General features: G+C 44.0%; 1 protein-coding gene across 1 annotated transcript in view; it reads right to left on the bottom strand.

The window, feature by feature from the left end:
- Window positions 1–5,942: 5,942 nt before the first annotated feature.
- SLC16A10 (solute carrier family 16 member 10) overlaps window positions 5,943–24,052 on the bottom strand; it is a 106,919-nt gene continuing 88,809 nt past the window's right edge. Inside the window, exons 4-6 of the mRNA XM_045843460.1 lie at window positions 23,661–23,804; window positions 15,531–15,759; window positions 5,943–13,486 (exon numbers count right to left, since the gene is read on the bottom strand). Of these exons, the coding sequence (XP_045699416.1) occupies window positions 13,254–13,486; window positions 15,531–15,759; window positions 23,661–23,804 (606 nt within the window). The 3' untranslated portion in view covers window positions 5,943–13,253. The remainder of the gene's footprint in view (window positions 13,487–15,530; window positions 15,760–23,660; window positions 23,805–24,052) is intronic.

The following is a 24,052-nucleotide window of genomic DNA, read 5'->3' as shown; positions in this document are numbered from 1 at the left end:
CTGCGTAAAGAAGAAACCACTCCCAGTGCTCTCTGAGTGACATGGGCTTCCTCCAGTTCTGTACAGAAGAGGCCGCTCAACTGAAGCTAGAAACTTTGCCCTGGAACAAAGGAAAAGCTGGAAATCACAGATGGCTGTCAGCCATTCTAGTTTGATCACTGCCATCTATTACCACCCTTGATACTCACTACCTGCTTGGAAAGTTTCCAAAATCTGTGTAGAAATCCCCATAGAGACAAGGACTATCATGTTGCTAAACTAGGAACAAATACCAGCAACAGTATTTCTTTTTAATTTCTAAAGCAAACCATATAAAAGCCCACCTTGATTTAGTTGTCAAATAGTTATTAAATACCTATGCCAGACATTGTTCTAACAATGAACACATGAGCACAAACTTCTTCCCTCATGGACAAGACAAAGAACAACTGCATTTGTGGTCAGATAATATGATGTCAGATGGTGATGAGTACTCTAAAGAAAAATGAAGCAGAATGAAGTAGATTAAGTGATGGGAGGGGGTTAAATTTACTTCATGTAGTATTGGGGAAGGCTCCGGCGAGTGACAGGTGAACAGAGCCCCAGCTGCAGTGAGAGAGCCAGCTGTGCGGGAAGAGTGTCCCAGAGAGAGCAGCTGTGAGGGTCCCATAGCAGGAGAGAGCGTGCTGCACTGGAGAAATGACATAAGGCCAGAGTGGCTGGAGCAGCGTGAGTGGAGGGGAAGGTGGTAGAAAGTAAAGGCAGAAAGCAAGCAGGGCTCCTGAGTGTGCAGGCCTTAGGTGAAGGACTTGCTGGCCATGTTGAAAATACAGACAGGGGCAGGATGGAGAGCAGAGAGAACAGAGGCCCAATCAGTTAGCTATGGGGTTACTTACATCAGATTTGTGTAGGTGGTGAGAGTGGTCAGATTTGGGAAACACAGTGCGGATTAAAACAATAGTATTTGCTAATGGACTGAGTGTATAAGAGAAAGGATATTTTTTTAAATGACTTCAAGGATTGTGACTTATGTCAAAGAAAAACCAGAGCTGGATAGCAGTTAAACCTGTAATAACTGATTTTATTCTGGAACTATTGCAATAGGGGGAGAGAGACCTCAGTTTGGAACTGGGCTCGATTTTGAATACCACGAGGAAAAATGGAATTGATTGCCAAGGAGTGAGGTTGGGGACGCAGTCAGTGGATGGAAAATTATTAAGAGGAAATACCAGGGATGAGGGGGGACTCTGGCTGACCTGGCCTAACAGAATTCTTGCTGAAGGCAGCCAGGGGTGATCAGATGTCACCGGAGGGATGATGGAGGATGAGGAATCCAATCAGATATCAAAGTGATCAATATGGAGGGTGGGAAACTGGCTAAGTCAACCTAGCAGAATTCTTGCTAAAACTGGGCAATGTAATGATGGCCATGGAAATCCAAAAGTCAAGGCCTTGTTGGGAAGAGGATCCAGGAGAGCCCAACTAAAGAATGGTCAAGGAGAGATTCTTCGTCTCCTAAACAACTGGTGCATACTGGTCCCTTTATTCAGGTGGAAAGGAAGGAGCATGAATTCTCCTGGGAAATGGGACAAAATCAGGATTCGGGGTGAATGCATTGTCACAGTATTAGAGAATTAAACGATGGCATCGAGTGGAAGGCTGGACGGTCTGCCCAGTGGGGGGGTCAGAAGGGCAGACATAAGCCGGGAGTTGTCCGTGTGTAGGTGGTATTGAACATGTGTAGCTGGGTGGGGTCACCTAAATTGTAAGTATAGACTGAGAGGGCCAGGGCAGGGCCCCTACTCGGGGCACATGGGAGAGGCAGCCCAACAATGCTTCTCTCTCATAACGATGCTACTCTCCCTTTCTCCTTTCCTTCCCCCCTAAGAATAAATACAGAAAATCTTCAAAAAAAAAAAGCTATCATAAGTGCTGTGTTTTAATCATTCTTTAATATAATCATTATACCCAAAACTAGAATATAAAAATTCACTGCAAAGGTCCATTGTAGACATCTAGGAGGAACTGAGAGTGAACCCTGGGCCAGTGAAGGAAGGATTTAATAAAATCCAAGGTGAACAAATTAAATTATTCAAAATTCATTGAAGAGTTGAGTCAGAAAAGGCTTGGGAATTTGCAAAGAGAAGCTGCGGCAGAGTAAGTGAAGGGCAGAGAGAAAACTAAGCGTTGTGTGTGCCAGACCCGCTGACGGGGTTCAAGGGAGGTGAAGGTGGGGTCAGCACCGGGCATGGGAACGACACTGAGAGGCCCAAATGTTGGGACCTTGCAGAGTGGGTTCAAAAATAATGAGTTGTCCGCTTTGAGTAGAAAGGCCTTTCAGAGTAGCAGGTAAGTCCAGCAAGGCATTTGGGGGCCAGACTGTGAAGGACTTTGGAAATCACACTGAAGATGATCTTCTGACTTTAGGAAACTATAACACGCAGGCCCTCTCTTCAGCCCTGGAGCAGCCACACCAGCCAGGCTGAGCCCAGTCCCGACCCTGGTATTGCCACCTCCCTCCAGCTGCACCGGCCAACCTCTCTAGGGAAATGTTCCCTAGATGGAGAAGGTCCGTAGCTAATGTTGACATGTTTGGAAATCACTCATTTGGTCAACAAATAATTATTGAGCACCTACTCCATGAAAGGCACTTTTCTGAATGTTTAGAGATAAAATAATAGACCAAAAAAAGAAAACCTACCCTTGTGGAACTTATAGTCTAGTAAGGAAGTCAGACCACAAATGAGATAAATAAATATATGGTATGCTAGTGAGGAGTAACTGCTAGCTAATGAGGAAAAAAAATACATTGCAAAGGGAGTCATGAAGTGTTGGGGGTGGGGGGTTAAAATTTAAAAGGGTAGGGAAGGCCTCACAGAGGGAAGAGATTTTTGAGTAAACCCCGAAGAACTCGACAGCAACCCAAGAGCCAGGAGCTGGGCCGGGGGAAGAGCAGCAAGGGCAGCAGGGAAGGATGGAAGGGCAAGGAGGCAGAGCGGACCAGGAGGGCAGGGCAGGAGATACAGTCAGACATGTAATGGAGGCCAGAAAGAGTGAGGTTCGCTGGCCGTGGCGAGGACTTTTTTTTGAGAAAGAGAGGGAGCCACAGGAAGATTCTGAGCAGACTGATGGCGCATTTTCACAGGATCACGCTGGCTGTTCTATAGAGAATAGACAGAGGGGACGCAAGGGAAGAGAACAAAAAACAAAAGAGGTCAGTCGGGCTGGCTAGAAGCAGAGTGGTAGCAAGTGGGGCAGTGAGAAGTGGGGAGAGACTCTGATATTCAGGAGTTGAGCCAGTAGGGTTTGCTGGCAAAGTAGAAGAGAGCGTGAGAGGAGAGGAGTTCAGGGGGTCAGATGACTCCAAGGCTTTTGGTGTGTACAACCAGAAAAGTGAGTTTGCCACTATCTGAAATAAGGAGAGTTGCAAAAGAGGCACATTTAGGAGGGAACATCAGGAGCTCAGTTTTAGATATGTTGAGACATTCTTTTTGTCATCCAATTAGAGGTGCTAGGTTGGCAGATATAGGTGGCTGGAGTTTAAGGGAGAAGTGTGTGCTCCATCAACATCTAGGTAGTAATTCGTCAGGAGACCTTAGGATGAGGTCACCCGGAGACTGAGTATGGACAGGCTAGAGGAGCGGTTCAACACTAAGCCGTAACACACTCTCAATAGTTATAGGTTGGGACATGAGCAGGACCCAGCAAAGCAGGCTGAGAGGGAGTGGCTAGAAAGACTGGCGGAAAATCAGGTAGGTGTTGTGCTGAAAGCCTGATTCAGATATCAGGACTGGTTCAGTGAACCACATAAAATGAGGAGAAATGACTACTGGAGTCAGTGCTGTGGAGGTTGTGCAGGTCCGTGGTCACCTCGTGAAGGGCAGGATCAGTGTAGTGGATTCAAGAGAGACTGGGCGGAGATGTAAAATTGGAGAGAGTAAGTAGAAATTTCTTCCAGAATTTTGTTTGGTTGTTTTTCTTTTGTAAACGGATGGAAGGAAATGAGGCAATGGCTGAGGGGGTGTGGGGGTTTAAAAGAGGTCTCCCCCTCTCCCCCAAGCTAGGATGTATATAATAGCATGTACATATATGCTGATGGAAATGATCCAATGTGGAGAGGGGAAAAAATGACAGTGCGAGAGAGAGAAGAGACAGTGGAGGAGGCTGGAAATGTTTGATTGGTGAGGGGCAGGGGTGATGTAGGGGTGCCTAGTGAGGGGAATGTTCAGGGAGCCAATTAGAGTTTTGCAGATCCCGGGGTTAAGGGCTAGGGAACAGAGTAACTGAAGAGATCTGATAGATGGAGACAGGATGGGGATTGGAGGGAATGCAGGAGTCAATGGGACGATGACCTCCAAGTCGAAGGGCAGGCCCCATGGGAGTGAGGAAGATGGAATACAGTGATGCGAAGCCGTGGTAAGAGAGGTATGTTGGTATCTACGATTTCAAAGATGAAGCCATTGCCAGAGATAAGGTTCCAAGTGCTTCCGTTAATTATAAGTAGAAATAAAGTTGTGCCACAAGAATATCGAACATTGGACCACATGCCAGTGCTGGCACAGCTGAGGGTTATACGGGAGCGACCCAGGGGACACACAGATGACTGTGACGAGGACAGGTAAAAGGTGGTAGAGCTGGAAGGGATGAGCACAGAAGGCGGAGGGCCCGGGTACAGAGACCATGGTGCCAGACAGTGAGCTTCCTGTCCCTGGAAGGGACCAAGAGGATGCTGGTGACACTTGAGGATTTTAAAAAATGAAATCTTGACTTTAAAGTTTTAGGTTCATCGGTAGGACACTATGAGAAGAGAACAATAAATAATAAGTTTGACACTACGGTGCTGGCTGGTGTAGCTCAATGGATTGAGCTCGGGCTGCAAACCAAAAGGGTCATAGGTTCGATTCCCAGTTGGGGCACATGCCTGGGTTGTGGACCAGGTCCCCAGTAGGGGGCACATGAGAGGCAACCACACATTGATATTTCTCTCCCTCCCTTGCCCTCTGTCTAAAAATAAATAAATGAAAAATTTAAAAAACAAAAAAGATAAAATTTAAAAAATAAATTTGATACTATAATTAGATTTTCTGTATATATTAAAATTCTAATTTATTCCATAAAACTTATTTTTTCATGAGAGTGAACTTCATTTTGCTCAGAATCAGTAAGTCTGTCATAACCATTCTCTCCCAGTTTTCTCAAAAGTCCTCAGTAGCCTGCACACTCTGGTACTCATATGCAGGCAAGGAAGCAATTGTTGGATTAAATGGTGAATTTCCTGTTCTTGAGTTTAATGTAAAAATCTTTTTAAGATTTATTTTTAGACAGAGGGCAAAGAAGAGAGAGAAATATCAATGTGCGGTTGCCTCTCATGTGCCCCCTACTGGGGACCTGACCTACAACCCAGGCATGTGCCCTGACAGAGAACTGAACCAGCAACACTTTGGTTCACAAGCTGGCACTCAATCCACTGAGCCACACCAGCCAGGCTCTTTAGCACCATTAAACATAAATGATGATTTACTCTGTAGTTAGGGCTCAGCAGCTTATCAACACCATCTGAATGTGGGTAATCCATAATAACAGGGGATTGCTTTTTTTAAATATTCCAGCCTGGTTCTTGCTCATCCCCTGACATTATGAATGAGCAGGAGGTCACCCAGTACTGGCTGAAGTTGGTAAGTAAAATCAGTGTAAGTAAAAGAAACAGTAATGTGTGTTAACTACAAAACAAGCGTCGCAGAAATAGTTTTTGGACTACACAGAGCTTCTGGGTCCTGTCTATCCCTGTCCTCTGTTCCAGAGAAGGAACCACCCCCAGACGTACTTGGGATACACAGAAACAGCTTTAAAAGCACACAGCTTATTTTTCCTTTTATTCAGCACAGACTGTTTTCTTCACTTTAGTAACTTTTTCTTCCCTTTATTCCCCGGGAATTTCATGAATATAATCACAAAGCCTTATAGAAATTTGCTAGATTTTTTTATTGTATTTACTGAATATATCACATTGTTCCACAGTAAAATGATTACAAAGCTCTTTTCATTCAAAAGATGTGGGTTATATATTAAACTATACATTATAAAAATCAATTCTAAATTATACTCTTTAAAAAGAAACATTTTTAAAAGGCACATACTAAAATACTGCATGCTGATCAGACCCAACACAATCGTTTCACACTGAGATCCGCATCGGAACAGCTGTTGTGCCTGCATGGCGCCCTGTACCCGGGGAGGGAGGCAGAGCTGCGCCGTGGGCTCAGCACGCCCTCGGAACAATTTGGTTCTCACGTCTAAGACAAACCTTGTTTCTCTGAGTTTGAAAATATGCAAAATAATTTAAAAATTACTTTTCAGATAAATATTTAAACAGGTTGGCATGAGAAAGGTCATATTATACTAGGAAATACTGAAGGTATCTGGGCTCTCCCTTAGCAGTACTGCAGGGCTCAGTCTGCAGCAGCGGTAACTTCCAGGCTGAAGTAAACGAGCCGGCAGGAGAACAAGCTGACAGAATGCAAATTCACCCAGCATCGTGCTTGCCCAAGCTTACATTTCTCAAACCACAGTATATGAACAGTTACATCAGAAGTAATTTTAAAGGGCTATTTAATTTCACTCTACTGTAACTTCCGATTACGAAGCCCCCATTCTCCCTTCCACATGTTAACAGCAGAAAGGCACTCTCGACTAAGAGAATCCAGTAAACTCTAATAGATTCTGAACGTATGGTCTTCCTGATTAGGAAAATGATAGTGTGTACCATCATTTTTCTAATTTATATTTATCAAATCCTCATAAAACAGAGTTAAGGCAAAGTCTATAAAAGACAGCAGGATTAAATAAAAGCCTGTGGTCCCCACTTCATCTGAACCCTGCAGGCAGGTCCGTTAGGGCCAGCATCCACCTGGAATCGAGTGGACAGTTACGAGAGTGCCACAGGGCCACATGGCCACAGCCATGATGCGGGACCAACCCCCCTGCTCACCCAGAGGTCTGGGATCTGCTGACAGCGACTCAGAGTCCTGACCATTTAAGTCTCTGGGTTAAATCTGAAGGATGAACAATGATACTTTCAGTGTGAAGTTTCTTTTAAAAATGTAACTCATTATCCAAGTTTTAAGACTGATGACTCCCAGAACTCTGATTTTAGCCTGAGAAATACCTTAAAATACCTATTTAAAGTTATTTTGTAAATATATAACTATATAGTAAAATATACATATTTTTTTTTTTACATACCCTCAGAGTTACAGAATGCTTTTAGTATCTCACACCATGCTAGAAACACTGACCAGAGATGTCTGGAGGCCATGTTCGTCAGTATGTTTTCATTTGGTGATCACTTTCTTTGACATTTCCCACTTTCAAGCCTTATGTGTTTACAAAAATCACACGCCCCCAAGTAGACATCTGAACTCAGGAACTGCCTTACAGATCAGGTGTCTTCCTCAGATGCACACACAACATGCAACATACGCAGCGCTGCTGGGTCTCACACTTCCTGTTGTGTTATACATACTTTAAGAGAAAAAATAATTTTGAAAGAAGCATGAAATTTAGCACCAATCGTGATTGAATCTTTCTTTGGTAGAGGGAAAAAGGCACCAGGACCACCACCAGCTCATAGCCTGGGGTCAGAATACAGCACTCTCGCCAAGGAGCCCCAGTCCCTGAAATCACGCACCGATGCAGGCTGAGCAGTGACCGGTGCGCTCACCCATTCCACTCCTGCAGCACACCCCAGCCAGAGCACACCACGGAAGACTGCACGGAGGGCAGGCCACAGGAAAAACAGGTTTGTGTTTACACACATGTAAAATACTTTTAAAATCCACTCCTTCAATAACTGACAGATACTGGAAAGTACTACTATCTGGTAAAGAATAAAAGTCATACAGGGTGGGGCAAAAGTAAGTTTACAGTTGTGAGTACACAAAACAGAGTTTATGCTTCTATTATTATTTATTATTATATTAGTTCCTATACAAACAATTACAAACCTACTTTTGCTGCGCTCTGTATATTAGAGGCCTCAAAATAGTATTACATACCTAATTTGATTTCTTAATGTTATTTTATATAGATAGTTCCTCTCACTCACATGCTCAGTGACGTTCAACTCCAAAATGCCCCTCCCACAGAACTAATATTGAGAGGCTGGAAACATCTTTAATTCACTTGGGAACTTGTGGGTTAACCTCCACACCATAGATACAGTCAACAACAGCATTTTCAAAGACTCCAGAGACAAAAAATCCTTACCACTAGGAAAAGTGGGCCTTTTATAGAAGTTCAACATGTAAGTTATTGAGTTAAGGCACAAGCATACAATCTGTTGTCATCGATCACCCCCCATCCTGCCAAAGAAAACACGAATGAGAACAAAACCTCATCGTCAGGCTGCCCGTCTAATTGGAAAAGCTGTGGGTAAAGCATTTAGTAAGTGTTCAGTATTACACACAGATCTTTCCTTTGTTAGATTATCCACAGGCCACATTAGTTAATGGTCATTTTCTGTTCCTTTTATATCTGTTTGTCGGAACAAAGCACTTAAGAAATTTTACTATTTTGACCCCCTTAACTCCTTGCACCCCCTCGCCTCGTCATCCCAGAATTGAGAGTGTCATGGTCAAGTACTCAAAAAGGTTTTACTTAATTCCCAGTATCTTTCCAATGTCATAATAAAAAATTAAACTCTTCCGTGTCATAAAAAAAAATGAGGTAGTCTTACATCTGTCAAGAAACTAATACCATGGGGGATTTCTGTGAATGTGTGGGGGTCAAAATGATTAATGTTCACTACTTAAAAAATGGATTAATTTAACAAAGAACTAGCTAAGTAAACTACTATGTCCCAGATTTCAAGGTTTCTTTGAGTGATTCGAAGATATGGCAATATTGCTCCACGGGTCTTCACTGTCTTAGAAGGAGCCAGCCATCTGCTAAGTCCACATTTATGACACTTCAGCAGCTGTGGTTCTGAGCTGTATTCAGGTCTCACATTTAGCTCTGGGCATCTGGCCCTTTATTCCTGAGCACTGCAACCTTTCACTCTCCAGTGTGTTTATAAACCAAAGCATTAGCCTCCACCAGCAACTGAAATGATGAACGTGGCCGTGGCTATGAAATAATGGTGAGCCCAGAGCTGCCTGTTGTTGCTGTCCGCCTTGAGATCGATCCCGGCCCCCGAACCATTCTCCGACTCTAGATGGTCTTATTTTCCTTTTACCAAATCATCAGCAACAAAATAATCGGTGAGTGTAACATGGGCAGAATGAATGACTGTCAGTAAAGAGACAAGCCCTCCTCCTATGGTATGCTCTTATTCCACACACCACATCGCCGTTGTGAATGGCAAATCATTGTTTTAGTGACAAAGCAAAAGGTTTGAGTTTTTTAAAGAGTTAACTAAGCTATATGAATGGTGCATTTTTCTGTTAGCCAAGACACCACTTGTCTTTCCAATTAAAATTACTACAGATGTAAAAAGAAATAACGTTCTTTTCCTCCCACTTTTGCGTACTGGAAAAAAGCAACAATCTTTAATCTAATACAGAAATTGCTCCTTAATGTTTATGGCAGCAACAATAAAGTTTTCAGAAAGGGTTTACTGGAATTTCTGAAAGGGTTTAAATAAGTTTTAAAGACTTATTTAAGTCATTTACATATTTAAAAATTGGAGCTAATTAGCTCATCCCTTCCCCTTTGTGTTGTGCCCCTAAACCCACCAAGTGTGAGCCAGCCAGAGGCAGGCTCCCCGGGGACCGCATCCAGGAGGCCCCCACAGCCCAAGGCACCCTCCACGGTGTGCTCTCAGGACTAAGATTTAGCAAAACTTTAAAGGAATAGGACAATCAAAGTAAAAAATTATGCCCTTCAAAAATATGTATGCTAAGAACTTGACAGTCTTTTCTCTGAAAGCACTAACCTTAAACATTTCAATAAAGTTTTATATGTTAGCACAAAGGAGGCCAATTATATGAAACTTAATACCCCCCCAAATTTTAATCACATAATTTTAAAAAATTTCAATGTATACCATTAGCACTCTCAGTTGAAAGCAGATATTTGAAGGATATGGGGAAGTAAAGGGAAAAAGAATGATAAGGATGAAGATAATACGAGAGAAGACATGTTTAGTTTATAATTACAATTGTATATTTACTTTAAATGTGTGAAAAGTTGAAGCTAATAGCATTAAAGGTTTCTCCACACTTGGGCAGAGCCCATGGGATCACCCACAAACAGATAATGTACGGATCATGAAATGCAAATGAACAGAATTGAAAGTTTAATGCAATCACTATGCAATTTTCAGTGAAAATCACAAGTCCTGTAGTAGGGCTATAGACTAAGCATTGCAACTATATCAAAGCGATTTATAGACTTTAAATAAAGTATCAATAGCCTGAAATGGATGGATCCCAACAATATCCACTGCAATAAAATTTAACCAAACCTTTTCTGGAACATCCTTGGGCATCGGCTACCTGTGTATCTGATCCAGCATCTCTGCAGAGAAGAACACTAATTGTTCCCCTTTTTATGTTATCGTTGACCTCAAATGCAAGAAACTCGTAAATGTGAGAATTTACGGAGTGCTGTCAGAAATAGGATGATGACCTGGAAAGCAGAGTTCTGACTCTGTTATTTTCCTCTCAAAATAGTGTCTGAATTTAACTTAAAAAAAATTAGCCCCATCTAAAACTCTGTTCAGAATTAGAAATAATTTACTTTGATGGAAAGATTAATATTTCTGTCTGAAACTAATCTTTATGGATATTTGTATTTTTCATTTTCTTAGTTTGCAGAGCTTTTAGAACTTCATAGACTTTGAGAGCTTTTTGTACCAAACAACATATTACTAAATATGCATTTTATGGAATTTAGCATTTTACTTTTTATACGTTTTCTTTTTAACTTTATATTATTACAGCACAGTACTCTCCATAAGAGTCTATCATAATAGAGCTTTTCTGGTGTTCTAGATCCTAGCTGACTCATTCCACTGGACTAAAAACTACATATATGTGATATTGTATGTGTAATAGTCTGAGATCTAATTTTTATGATCAAAACTTAAGTGACTTTTCTTTTATTATGAAAACTAACAAAGCAAGGTCAAGTCTTCGAGTTTCAGATTACCTCTCCCCCCTAAAATCAGCCAAATTTGGAAAGGAAAGTACTTTGGAAGTCCTTACTGAGTAAATATTCTACTTTAGAGTTATTCTTTCTATAAAGTTGCAGATGGGCGAGTCCTAGGAGTCTCAGGCAGTTTTTACGATTGGTCTTAGTTATATGTTCTTACCTATCTCGAAAGCACTGTTAATGAGGAAATGATGTTTTTATAACTAGGCATGAGTAAATGAAAAACCCAATCACGTATCATATCACCTCTAAGTCATTTTCTAAAAGTTTAAAATAAGAATATAAGAGGGCAGTGTGATCAAATGTAAATTTGTGGGGTTTTTGTTTGTTTGCAACAGAAACTTCTGAAAAACAAATTACCTAAGTCCCCTAAACATGAAACATGAAAATATTGGAAGTAGTAAGTTGCTGAGTGTTTTCACAAAATTATTTAAAATCCTACTAAAAATCATTCCAAATTCAATGTTTATATACTTTGAACTCTCAAGATCGCAGATAAGAAAGTTGATACTGAAAGGAAAGTTACTGGGTTTTCTAACTACTTAAATAATAGCCACACTTCCCTCCAGCCTCTGGTGTGCCGCCTCTTGGGTCCCTACCGACTACAAACCCATATGCTTCCCAGGCACCGCTCCTTAGCTCCAGATGCCAAGTGGAAGTGGGACTGCTCTGCCTTTCAGAAACAACAGTAGCTGCAAAGTGGAGTGAGGAGATAATGGAGTTTTCCTCCCTATGGGGAATTTAGAAACAGGTGGATCCTGGAGGTGCTTTAGAAAAGGGCAACATTCTTCCCACATGAAAAAGCTACATTTGAGGAAAATCTAATATATATCTACATTTAGGATTTAAATATATTTGCATATTATTTTGTTTCTAAATAAGGAACAAAAATGCACTGAAACATAATTCCAGGGACTGGGAACGTGTCCCATTTTTTTTTTTGTAGATGAGTTAGGGTCATGACATGACTTGGGTTTTAATTTTGGGTCCTTAAAACTCTAATAGCTTCTTTACAATTATCTGTGTGTAAACAGGAAAAAGTATGGGGAACATTAATGGGGAACACACTAGGAAAAATACACATGAATGCAAATTTCTGCCAGAAAGTCTTGGGAATGTAGCAGTTGTTTCTCCTTACAAATGCTTTCAACCTTTCAAGACCCACTGTTTTCATAAACCAATGTGAGCAACTGTGTCGTCAGAAACAGAGACTCACAAACACAAAGATTTTCTCCCGTGTGCCTGCCGCTGCAACTTGACAACATGCTCAATAAGATTTTGTTTAAATATCAGGTCCTAGTGCTAACAAATTCAGAAGTGAGAAAAAATTCTACATTAATATTGCCAGAGTGTCTTTCATTCATTCTATTTTACTTTATTGTTACAATTTAAACAAATTCAGAAATTTGGGGTGTTTCTGGCTACTTGAGTAAAACACACTGCAAACCCAAGGGGAAAAGGGAAGAAATACCTGATTTTTGAGCTGCTCTGCCCGTACGCACAGGGTCCTTTCCATCTCACATGCTGATCACAGAAACACTGTCAGCGTCTGCCCCAGGAGGGTCCTGACCCCAGAGTGCATCAGAGCTGCGTCCCACAGCCTGTTCGACAGGCAAGTGACTTGAACACAGACTTGAGGTTTAGGTGTGTCTCACATTACCTAGAATCCAGGCTTAAATTTTGAAAAAACTTTCCAAATATGAGAAGAAATTAAAATATAGATACCAGAACTAAAAACAGCATGTGAGACAACAAACAATATTTCCAGGCCTAACCAAATTGCAACCTTTTCAGTATAGCTTGAGGTATTTTTAAATATTTGTAGACGCTAAATAACATTCAGTTTCCAAAGCTGCTTTTTACTGAAACAGATCCAAGTTCTCATATTATTTGACTTCCAGACATGGTTTCATGTACCAGAGTCTCTGCCCTCAGACCCACAGAAATATCAGACAGCGATTCAGTGGCAGAAAATGGTTCTTACAGTAATAATGGTTCTATTTCCCATTATTGTGCTATTCTTAGGGTATGATTAAAAAAATAAGAAATTTGCAATTCATATAAAAGGAAAACTTGCTTAAACTTCTGAAAGCAAGCCCAGTCTGGTGGAGGTATGTAAGGCATTAAATAACAGAGTCAGATTCTTTTTTTAAGATTCCAGATGAACTCGACAGCAGAGAGTTCTGGTTCTCCAGCATTTTCTCCATCTTTTCCCCTCCAGTGGTTCTACTGATCTCTCTCTGCTTCTTACTGTGGATCCACGGGATAAAACAAAGGACAGCTCCTCCAATCAGGGGGGGTATCCCGGCAAGGTAGAATGACACCTCATAGGAGCCCAGCTTGTCCCGAAGTAACCCTGGGAAGGGAAAAAACTGTCACCGAGAGAGAACAAGTGTGGCCCTTAGGGGTCTCAGCTCAGTCCCACCGATGGCCTGCCTCATCCCCACCTAATAACTTCATCTCAGTAGAACCAGGTGAAATGTCTCATATTACTAAACATTTTTTAGGAAATGTGTCTGAAATATAAACCTTTTCCGATATGAGGAAGGAACAGATCTCATATCTTTAATCTCGTCACACACTACAAGATCTTACATGGAAAAAATATTCGCCACCAAGCTTTGGCGAGCTCAAAGCCCGGCGGAGGTCGCCTGGGCCGGTGTGCCCCACGGTGTCAGGGAAGCTGCCACCGAGCTGCACACGCTCATGCCCGCCTCAGAGTGTCGGCATTTCAAGCCTTCCTCGGGTCTGTGTATGAAATATCATGAAACTGTTTAAAATTACCATTTAAAATCATGAAAAATTTATAAATCTAAGCCAGGGAGAAAAGGGTGATTAAATACATCTTTGAAAGATAACGCAGGTTTGTCCTCACGAGAGGAAAATATGAGAACCTGTCTGGGGCGCTCTGATAGATCCTTGAACTCTGCTTCTGAAACCTGTTACTCAGCGTACTCCTTATGTTTCATTCTAGCCCGATCCAAATTTTAATTAGTTATCTTAGTGTTTTTAAATGTATTCAACTCGCACTTCACAACCTCGGTTATCGGAAACGTCCAGGGAACAGGGCGCACTAACCGCCCGACCCCGCCGAGGGTCTGTCCGGTGGGGCACCCGCACACTTAAAAAGGGTGCACGCACACACTCCGGGTGGAAACACAATCCTAAAAGACACAATCTGTCTAAGTGTGGGACTTTCCCATCTTCCGAATGAGAGTATTTCCTGCATCACTGAGCCTTTCATACTCCCAAACACTAACTAGTTTGGCTGTAACACTGTGAGCCCCCAGAAGCTCCTGGGGTCGCCAGCTGCCGGACTGCTCTGCATGCTTCGGAAGTTTCCTGCTACCTCCTTCACTCTGGGCCTGTTAGCAGTTACTTCTAGTCGCAAACACCATTCCTACCAAAGTGCTTCTTGTCGTCTACTGTGGACTTGGAAACCCTAAAAAGCTCGGCTTGTCAGGTGTAAAAATAGTGTGACTAGTGGGGGGGCAGGGCTGGAGGGTCTCCTGCAGAGACTGTGCCCGGGGACCTTGAGTTCTGTTTGGTCTGTGCAGTGGTGACGCCACTTGCTGGATTCCCGACTGGCTCCCAGCTGGCAGAGCTGGACTGTAACTGAGCCTTCACGTGCCAACACAGATGATAGTACGCACATTTAAATTTTACAAATCTTCCTATCATCCTAAGTCACACTGGCACCCAAGTGACACTGGACATGAGACATCTCTGTACTGCCACTCAGAAGATTTCTTTTTTTTTTTTTTACTTGTTCTGTCTTCTTCTTTTTTTTTTTTTTTAAAGATTTTATTTATTTTTAGAGAGGGAAGGGGGGGAGCTGAGGGAAAGGGAGAGAGAGAGAGAGAGAGAGACATCGATGTGCGGTTGCTGGGGGTTCTGGCCTGCAACCCAGGAATGTACCCTGGCTGGGAATCGAACCTGGGACACTTTGGTTCCCAGCCCATGCTCAATCCACTGAGCTACGCCAGCCAGGGCTTCAGAAGATTTCTGAAGGTGAATTTCATGTAACATAAAATTAACCATTTCAGTGGCATTTAGTACATTCACAACGTTGTGCGACCACCACCTCTGTCTAGTTCCAGATGTGTCCACCTCACCAGAAAGAAGCTCCACTCCCGTTACGGAGTTACTCCATAGCCCCCCTTACCTCCCGCCCCCCGCAACCACAGGTCTACTCTCTGCCTACACGGACTCACCTGTTCTGGATATTTCACATAAATGGAATCATGCACTATGTGACATGTTGTATTTAGCTCTTTGTGGTACACAAAAACAAAAAACCAGTAACTAATAAGTTATATATTTTACATACAAGTGAGACTTAGGACCTGTAGTAATAATGCTATGAATTAATGTAACTACTGGAGAAGAATCACATTTACCTGCAATGGGTGGGCCCACAGTCATGGGCACAGACATGAATCCGAGCAGAAATCCAATCGCTTGGGAGACGTCCCGGGCGCCGACCAACTCGAAGGCAATGGGGGCCATGATGGAAATGAAGCACCCGTCGAAGAGGCCCATGATGAGGCAGACAGCGATGAGGGCCCCGAAGACGTTACACAGGGGAATCATCATGGACATGAGGCCGATGAAGAGGAAGGAGAGAACCTAGGACAGACAACGCAGTGTCAACTCTGCATTCGGGAGAAGTGAATCTTGTGATTCCTGGGCGACACGTTTACAAGTTCAAGGCAGTTACGGGTCTGTCGCCTCCCGGCCCAGCTCCCCTGGACTGTATACAGGTGACAATGTCCGCAGTCACCCCCCCTGAGCTCCCCGAGCACTTTCTCAGTATTTCCATTACGGAGGCAACTTCCACCGCTTCATCTCATGACACCCGTGAAATAAGTACCAAAATCCTGCGGCGTGCCAAATATATTTGTTGCCAACCTGACCAAAAAACAGGTATAATTTTGATTCAAAGTGGACAGCTATATTGTGTGGGCTGTTATCATTTTTTTAAATTTGATAATCTAAGGGAAAACAGGTCTGTGCCCCTGAAATATCTGAATAGTCAGATATTTCGTGTTTTAAAAATCCCTGAGAGACATCAGTTTTTTGGTCAGTTCTGGGAAATCATTCACTTCAGAGTTCAAAATGTATTACTATATATTTTGGGAATATTTCTTAAAACTTTACCTGACTGTAAATTCTCCTATTCTCAATTCATACTATATTAATTTATAGTCTTTTTCAATTATTTGACAATAATTATTAGTTATTTAAATTTGTTATATTTTAATAACAATTGTCAAATTAAAGTTGTTCGTTGTTATTTCAAAGTACACTTTCTTGGTTTTTCTTTAAGATCTGCGTTCACAGAAATTCACACATTTACTCTTTGGCATTTCTCTAACTAGCTGTTTCTTCCTCCCCTGCAGCTCCAGCAGTGAGGAGTGATGCTCCTTCCCAGCAGGTGTCACCATCCAAAACGCAGCTCGGTTGGGGGCCCACAGGCCGGGCTGCTGAGGACAGACGTGTTCCTCATGTGCAGGGATATTTGAGCCACAAGGAGCACAGGCCAAGATTTTGCAAACTGTTTGGAATTACAGAAGGTTCGTAACTTCCTCATCACTCTTCCCAGATAAATATTGATCCATACATCAAATACTGATTTGTAGATTCTGGGCTCCAGAATTTGAAAGATGAATAAATTTAGTATTATATGCAGTGTTTTAGCTTTTGTTTCGTTTTGTTTGGTCTGTTTTCCTCAAAAACAGCAGCTCTGGTTACATTTAAATAAGGGTTCAAAGGTCTCTAATTTTCTCCTGGGTTTCGGCACTGACATTTACTAAGGCACTGACAGTTAAGATGTCTTTCTTGCTTTTGTTTTCTTAAAACCACCCAAGGAAATATATCCTGTCATAATACTACAGGCTCTAGAAGAATAACCCCCTGCTTGATTTAGGTTATGTACTTGATTAAGGTAAATTTTTTTTTTTTGCTATTACCATTCTCATTTCTACTACAAAGAGCATTCTTGGAGAACTGTCAGTTTAGCTTTTGCTCAGGAACCTAAGTACAGTTCAAGAGGAAAAATGAGCTGCACCTGAATAAGCAGGCGTTTGCACAGGCAGACGCGAAAGTGGCCGGAGGCAGAGTCTAGTGTTCCTCCTATGAACTGGTGCGATATCAAGTTTCTGGACTTTTACAGCCCCCGGGGAGGAACCTGGGCAGAAACCAGTGGGCAGCAGAGCTCTGTTAGTCCAGCACAAACTGAAGGGAAGAGTTCGGGCCACAGCCAAGTGGCTGGTTTCATCTAAAGCACAAGAGGCCACAGCCCTTTCGAAGTGCTTCACAGGGAGTCTGTCCAACTTCTTCCACAGCACGAGCACCACCATTTCTGCCTGAGGGAGGAGGTGGCCCCCGAGCCACAGCCCAGCCGAGAATAGGGGCCTCACGCAGGATGGGGAGTTGCTAAGAATTTGGGTAATATTTTGGAAATAGGTAAAGCATATATGCTTATCCCAAGATATCTTCAGGGAAATGTCAAGTAGAACAAAAAACGGGGCAACACAAATCAGTTCATCCTGCTCAGCCAGGGGAGGAGGTTTCACAAGAAGATGGATATGGAGGTGATTAATTTTTCTAAATTACAAAAAAATTCTAAATTACAGAAGTAACCCATGAATACATTTTTTAAAAAATTCACATCTTAGAACAATATATACAATATGAAAGTCTTCCTTCAAGATCCTCTCATGCTCACCCACCCCCACTGTCCTCAGCAGGAATAACCACTCAGTGTGGTCTGCACCCTCCCAGACCTTCCCTACGCACACCCACGGGCCGCTCGGGCCTCTCTGCTTCCCACGGAGGGACGCCAGGCTTGACTGTGCCCACGCCACAGAAATGTGACACCGCGGGACAGTGATCCAAACCCAAGTTTCCCATTCTGTCACTGCGGAGCTACAACTTCCAGACCTTTGCAACACTTGCACACTTCTGAAACAGTTACACATTACAGACTCAAAGACATAGTAATTTACTGCCCACTGGAAGGACAGGCCTGTGAAGCAAAGGAAGAAGGTAAGAAAATACCAGAACACAGCCTGTCTGCTTCCCAATAAAGTACACATGAGAACATACTCTGGGAACCTTTGCAAAGATTTTCTTTAACCATTATTATTCCATGTGATGCAGTTTGGTTATCTCTTCATTCAGGATATAAAACTGTTAGGCTGAAAATACCCGAAACCCAGGACCTTGACGGACGGCCGAATTCGAAACTCTAAGCAAAAGTGTGAGATACGTTCCTGAACTCTGTTACCTGTGACAAAGCCGCCAGTTCAGGATCACTGAGGTCTCCTTTCTCAAGACCTGTCCCAGATTAGGATCTGCCTCAGTATTTAACAGAATATTAATGCATAATAGGAGCAAGGATGAAGCAATCATCCACTTTGGGCCAGCACTTCATAGAAGACGTCACCGTCAATCCTTGCCACAGGCCTTGAACAGCTCTGGAGACAAATTAATGGCAGGACTGGTGTGAACTCCGGTCTCACCCCAGAGCCTGTGCTTTTCTGCTCTGCAGCCTCACAAACCCAAGATGACTCTGACCAGGAATTAGGCCCGTGGGAGGCTGTGAAGTGTGTTCTGTGCCCAGCTGCACTCAGAAGTGGCTTCAAGGGACAAGTTGGGGAGAGAACTGTCCGAGTCCCATGAGGCTGGGAGGCTGGGATGTAGCAATCAAAAGCGGGGAGTGGGTATGAGAGAACACCAACGAAAGGAAGGAAAGAGAGGTAAGCAGCAGGAGCATTCCAACCCTTAAAGGCTGGACCAAAGGGCAGGCAGCCAGGGAGGCAGAGAGGAGAGAAAGAGGATGAGCAAACAGGCCGAGCTGGAACTGGCCGCAGCCCAGCCGAGAATCCACACCACACTGAGTGCGGGAAGCTGGGCCGGGGAAGCGGGGGTGACAGAGGGACAGAGCAGGGGCTGGTGTACAGGGCAGGCCCCATGTGGGCTAGGCTTGTGCGGGCTGGCCCCAGGGCCACTGTGATCACAAGACAGACCCAACAGTGGCTCCCAGCAGCCACGGGACACACTGAAGTCCTCCGAAAGATGGACTTATCTTACCTTCTCAGGTAAGACCTGAAAGCGGACCTAAAAGGTTGTGACTAACCTTTCATCCAAAATGAGATTACTTTTAACTCACTGCTGTGTCACCACAGAGCAAACATGGGACAAATTAGGAAAGTATTTTCTTCTGTAAATTACATGTAATATGTATTAAATTGTGCCCCAAAAATGTAGTAAATGACCTGACTGCCCTACAAGTAATAAGAAAATTTTTCACAAGTTGGAGTAAAACACTGATGTGTAAAACATACTGCAACTTCATGTGCCATGGCACCTTAGTGTGGACCTCTGTCACCTCTCTCCCGGACCACCCCACGGATCTCCTCACTGGTCTCCCCCCACTCTTGCACCCTTGCTTCCCCCCCCAGTAACCCATCCGCCACACACAGAGCAACCACAGTGACCCTAAGATGTAAAATCAGGCCCCGTTACTTTCCAGCAAAGACCCACTACACTTCAAGTGAAATCTCTTCTTGGTTCTGAAGGCTCCGTATCATCTGGGCCCTCCTGGCTTTCCAACCTGTTCGCATGCCACTCTGTCTTCTCAAGTTCCCAAACAGGCCCAGCTTCTTCCTGCTTCCAGTCTTGCTCCAGCAACTCAGGGACCATATCTGTCTTGTTTAAATTATGCTACCAAGGTCTAGGTGACTGCTTGGCACACAGTATGCACAGAGAAATTTTATTTTCTGTTTCGCTTTTTCTTTTAAATATTTTATTTATTTTTAGAGAGAGGAGAAGGGAGGAGAAAGAGAGGGAGAGAAACATCATTGTGTGGCTGTCTCTCGTGCCCCCCTTACTGGGGACCTGGCCCACAACCCAGGCATGAGCCCTGACTGGGAATCAAACCTGCAACCCTTTGGTTCACAGGCCGGTACTCAATCCACTGAGCCATATCAGCCAGGGCATGTTTTGCTTTTCTGAAAATGAAATAATTTGGGTTCTTTATTGTTCTTATGCTGCCTTCCCCATGGCTTTTGCTCTTCAAAACAAAAATATGTCAGACTGGGGACCCCGCCTGTGGTGCAACTTCCCTTGGTATGGCTGCTGAACCTGAGAAGCACCACTTTTCGTTGTGGGTGGGAAGTCGCCGCCTGGGCTGTGTCCAGAATTTTTTGAATGAATGAAAAGCTGAAAGTTTGTAATGCAACAAATGTCCATTAGAGGGCTCCCTTGACACTTGAGAACAAGACCAAATGTTCTGCTAAAGGTTTGACGTGGATATCCACAATTAGGTATTAATATAACAGGGATTGATCACAGTGAAACCGGAAAGGCTGGCATTCATGCTGCCTGTCACTACCAGAACCAGTAAGCAGAGAGAAGGATCAAATCTTTATGGGCGCTTTATTCAGAAGAAGTGCGACCTGAGAAGACAGGAGGTTATGAAGCCTCAAAAACTGTCTTAACATCTCATCTCAAGCCGACCTTTTTATAAGGAGAAGAAAGGGTAGGTAAAGGGTTTGGGACGGTTCACCGGAAAAGAGTTGCAGCCTGGCAGCATTTTCCTAGTACTTTATCTGTTGATCAACAATTCTTTGTCTGCGCCGTGGATGTTCCCTTCCTGGAACACAGCGGCTCGGACTGCAGACCGTCTCCGAGGCCTGCAGACTCCCCGGGGCACAAAGGCTGCGTTGCTGGTTGGCCTCCTGGAGTCACGTGGCCATGCGTTCCGATTCCCGAAATAACCGCTTTCCCCGAGCATTAGGCGCCGAAGCCTGCCCACTAAGGCTAAAATCTTGAACTCCTCAGTCCGCCCATCAACAGTACAGTAAATACTTTAAGAAGCACACCTCTCCCACCCGTCCTCTGGCAGTGTGACCAGGCTGCTTCCCGCGGCTGTCCGCCGGGACCTGCTCACTGCTGCCACGCACAGCGAGGCAGCCTCTCCGCTCCTCCTGGGCGTTCACCTCTGTGGGCGGAAACCAGAGGACCTCCCCCAAAGGGCCAGGCTGAGGGGTAAAGGAGGTAATGCAGGTGGGAATGCTTAATGTATGGCGGCTGTTACTCCTTCAGATCCATTAGCGGAAGTTCATTTGTGTGTGTCACGTGCCGCTGAGTGGGCTCTGGCTCCCGGGACCTGTGAAGGAGAGCTGTCCCGAAAGTCCCGGCCCCAGCAGCCCTGCTCGGCGCCTGCAGTAGCCTCACGCCCCCGGTTCTCAGAGCCTGAGTCCATCTCATACTTGGTCTTCCCCTCGTCCCAAAGCCTTCGATTTATCCCCGCATCACTGTGGCCAACTGGAGGTGCCCCAAGTGGGACGGCTTCGGTTTTGCCATTTCTGCCTCCAGCGAAGTTTCAGGCTTCATTTGCTCTGAGACCCACCCGCTTGCCTCTCGGGCGGCCCACAGTACCCACGCAGCTCTCCCCGACGCCGCATTTCACAGGAACCCATTTTTTCCGGTCACCTTTCTTCACTGGCCTGCTTTCCCCTCGGTACACAGTAAGTCATGTTATCTGTTCCCCTTTCCAATCACTTTCCTGTGCCCAAATCTCACCTCTCCTCAAGGCCCTGCTCCAACACCGCCTCTCCTCCGCACAGTGAGCAGACGTGTTCGGTGCTGAACCCCCGTCCCCTCTCGGCTCTCCTCTGCCTCCCCTCCACCACAGCCAAGCTTCTGGGCAGAGTTGTCTACACTTCCATTTATTCAACTAATCACGGTCAGACTTTTGCACCTGTCAATCCACTGAAGCTTCTGTTGCTAAATCCAACGAAAAGCTTTTAGTCTTTGCCACGCCTGCCCTCTCACCAGCTACGGATGCTGCTGACCGCTCCCACCCCTGTGCCCTGCTTTCCCTCCCCATCCGGCCTCTCCCTTCACACCCCTGGTCCTCCCTTCACCCCGTACAGTCCGTGAATACCCAAGTCCCACAGGACTCTCTCAGGAGCTCCAAACTCAACTTGGCTTTTCCACAAGCACTGCAAACTTAATGTGACAAAAATGAATTCATCATTTTACTCCAATTTACTGAATTACTCAACCTGATAAAACAGCAAAACCACCCACTCTGTTATCCGAGCCATAAATCTCAGACCCAGCTTAGATGGATCCATTGACCCCTCATTCCCTGTACCCCTGTTTTACTCCCTATTTGATTCCCATATCTCTGCCTTGGTCCGTCCTGCCTAGAGTACTTCAAAAGTCTCCAACTTGTCCGTCTGCCCCTGCTTTTTTTTTTTTTTTAAATAACAGCCTTACTGAAATATAAATTCATATACCATAAAATTCACCCATTTAAAGTGGACAGTTCAAAGGGTTTTACATTAACAAGGTTGTACAACCATCAATACTATCTAATTTTAGAATACATCACCCCCGAAAAGAAACCCCATACCCAGTAGCAGTTACTCCCCATTCCCTCTTCCCCAGTCCCTGGAAACCACTAATCTACTTTTTGTCTCTACGGAGCTCCCTGTGCTGGACACTTCATGAAACATTATCATTCAGTATGTGGCCTTTTGTGACTTTCTCAACTCTTACCTCCTCCTCCACTTCATCCCACCCTTCATAGTTGCTGGATTAAACTTTATAAACTACAATTCATGTCATGTCATTCCCTTGCTTAAGATCCTTTCATGGGTCCTGGCAGATTTCAGGATAGAGTTCATTCTCTTTTGTGCTCATAAAGGCCCTTCCCAACCTGGCTGCCTCCCAACCCCCCAGTCAAGCTACTTGCTGTTCTCTCTTTATTCCATTTGGACATTCAGTTTCCGTCACACCTGCACTTCTTTGCCCACATGGTTTCCTCTGCACGGAACACCCTTATCTGTCTTCCTTATCTGTCTACTACTCATGGCTTAACACTCTGCCAGCCCAGGATGGCTGTTCAGACCCTCACTAGTGATGCAGATGCTTGGCAGCTATGTCGCTATGGCACCCACCCCCCAGCATACCCACAACTCCACTGTGCTGTAACACTGTTTTCTGTTTCCCCATGAGACCATTGGCTACTAATCCAGACCACAGACCATGTTTCATCTGCAGGCATGGAATCACTTAAATACTTGTCCAATGAGGTCCATCTGATCTTAGAATTAGCATTTGTTTAGTGTGTACTCCACAATACCCAGGAGGCAAATTGCAAAAAAGAAGCTCAAAGGACAAACACACCCTGCTCCTGAACTTCACAAGACATTGCAAAGGGCACATGACTGTAAGGACTATGACAAAGACACTCTTCTTAGAAAAAAGGCTACAGGCAAAAAACATTTTGGTTTAGTGCAGTTCCACAACTAAACAAAGACGACTGTTTTTGAGCACCAATTTTTCATGCTGAAAACCCAAAACTCTGAACTGATTTTGCCTTTGAAAAATGGCTTGTAGAAATTAGGCTCCTTATTTTTACAGAAGAATTTAAGCAAATGAAAACAAGTAAATAAACAAGCCAGTAGGAGACAGAATAATTTGCTAGGGGAGAGGACTAAAGAAAGTACCTGTAGATACACCTTCTTTGCGCCAGGCACGTAGTCTGCAATCCTGCCGAAGAACAGCCGTCCAACCCCCGACGTGATGCCAATGCACATGAGAAGCACCTCTTTGTTGTCTTGATCTTGGAACCTTTCATTCACATATTTCATCTGTGGGCCAGAGAGAAGGAAGCCACACTAAATGTGGTAGGAGACCTTGACGAGTGTGGAGGCACTGTACAAACGCCTGCGATGTGACCGTTCTGCCCTTCCTTCCCAATTCGAGTATTTATAAAATGTGCTCTTTGAGAGCATATGAGAACGTAAGAAAAGTTAATATGCTTTAGTGTACATTAAATAAGAATTTTTGTGAGGCCTTTTTCAATGTTTAATAAATACAGGGTTACCAACATATACTT

Source organism: Phyllostomus hastatus, unplaced genomic scaffold (genome assembly GCF_019186645.2).
Source record: "Phyllostomus hastatus isolate PE091 unplaced genomic scaffold, TTU_PhHast_1.1 phas_contig_40, whole genome shotgun sequence".
Classification (NCBI taxonomy): domain Eukaryota; kingdom Metazoa; phylum Chordata; class Mammalia; order Chiroptera; family Phyllostomidae; genus Phyllostomus; species Phyllostomus hastatus.
The sequence above is the reverse complement of the archived record's forward strand: the minus strand, read 5'-3'. Positions and strand labels throughout refer to the sequence as shown.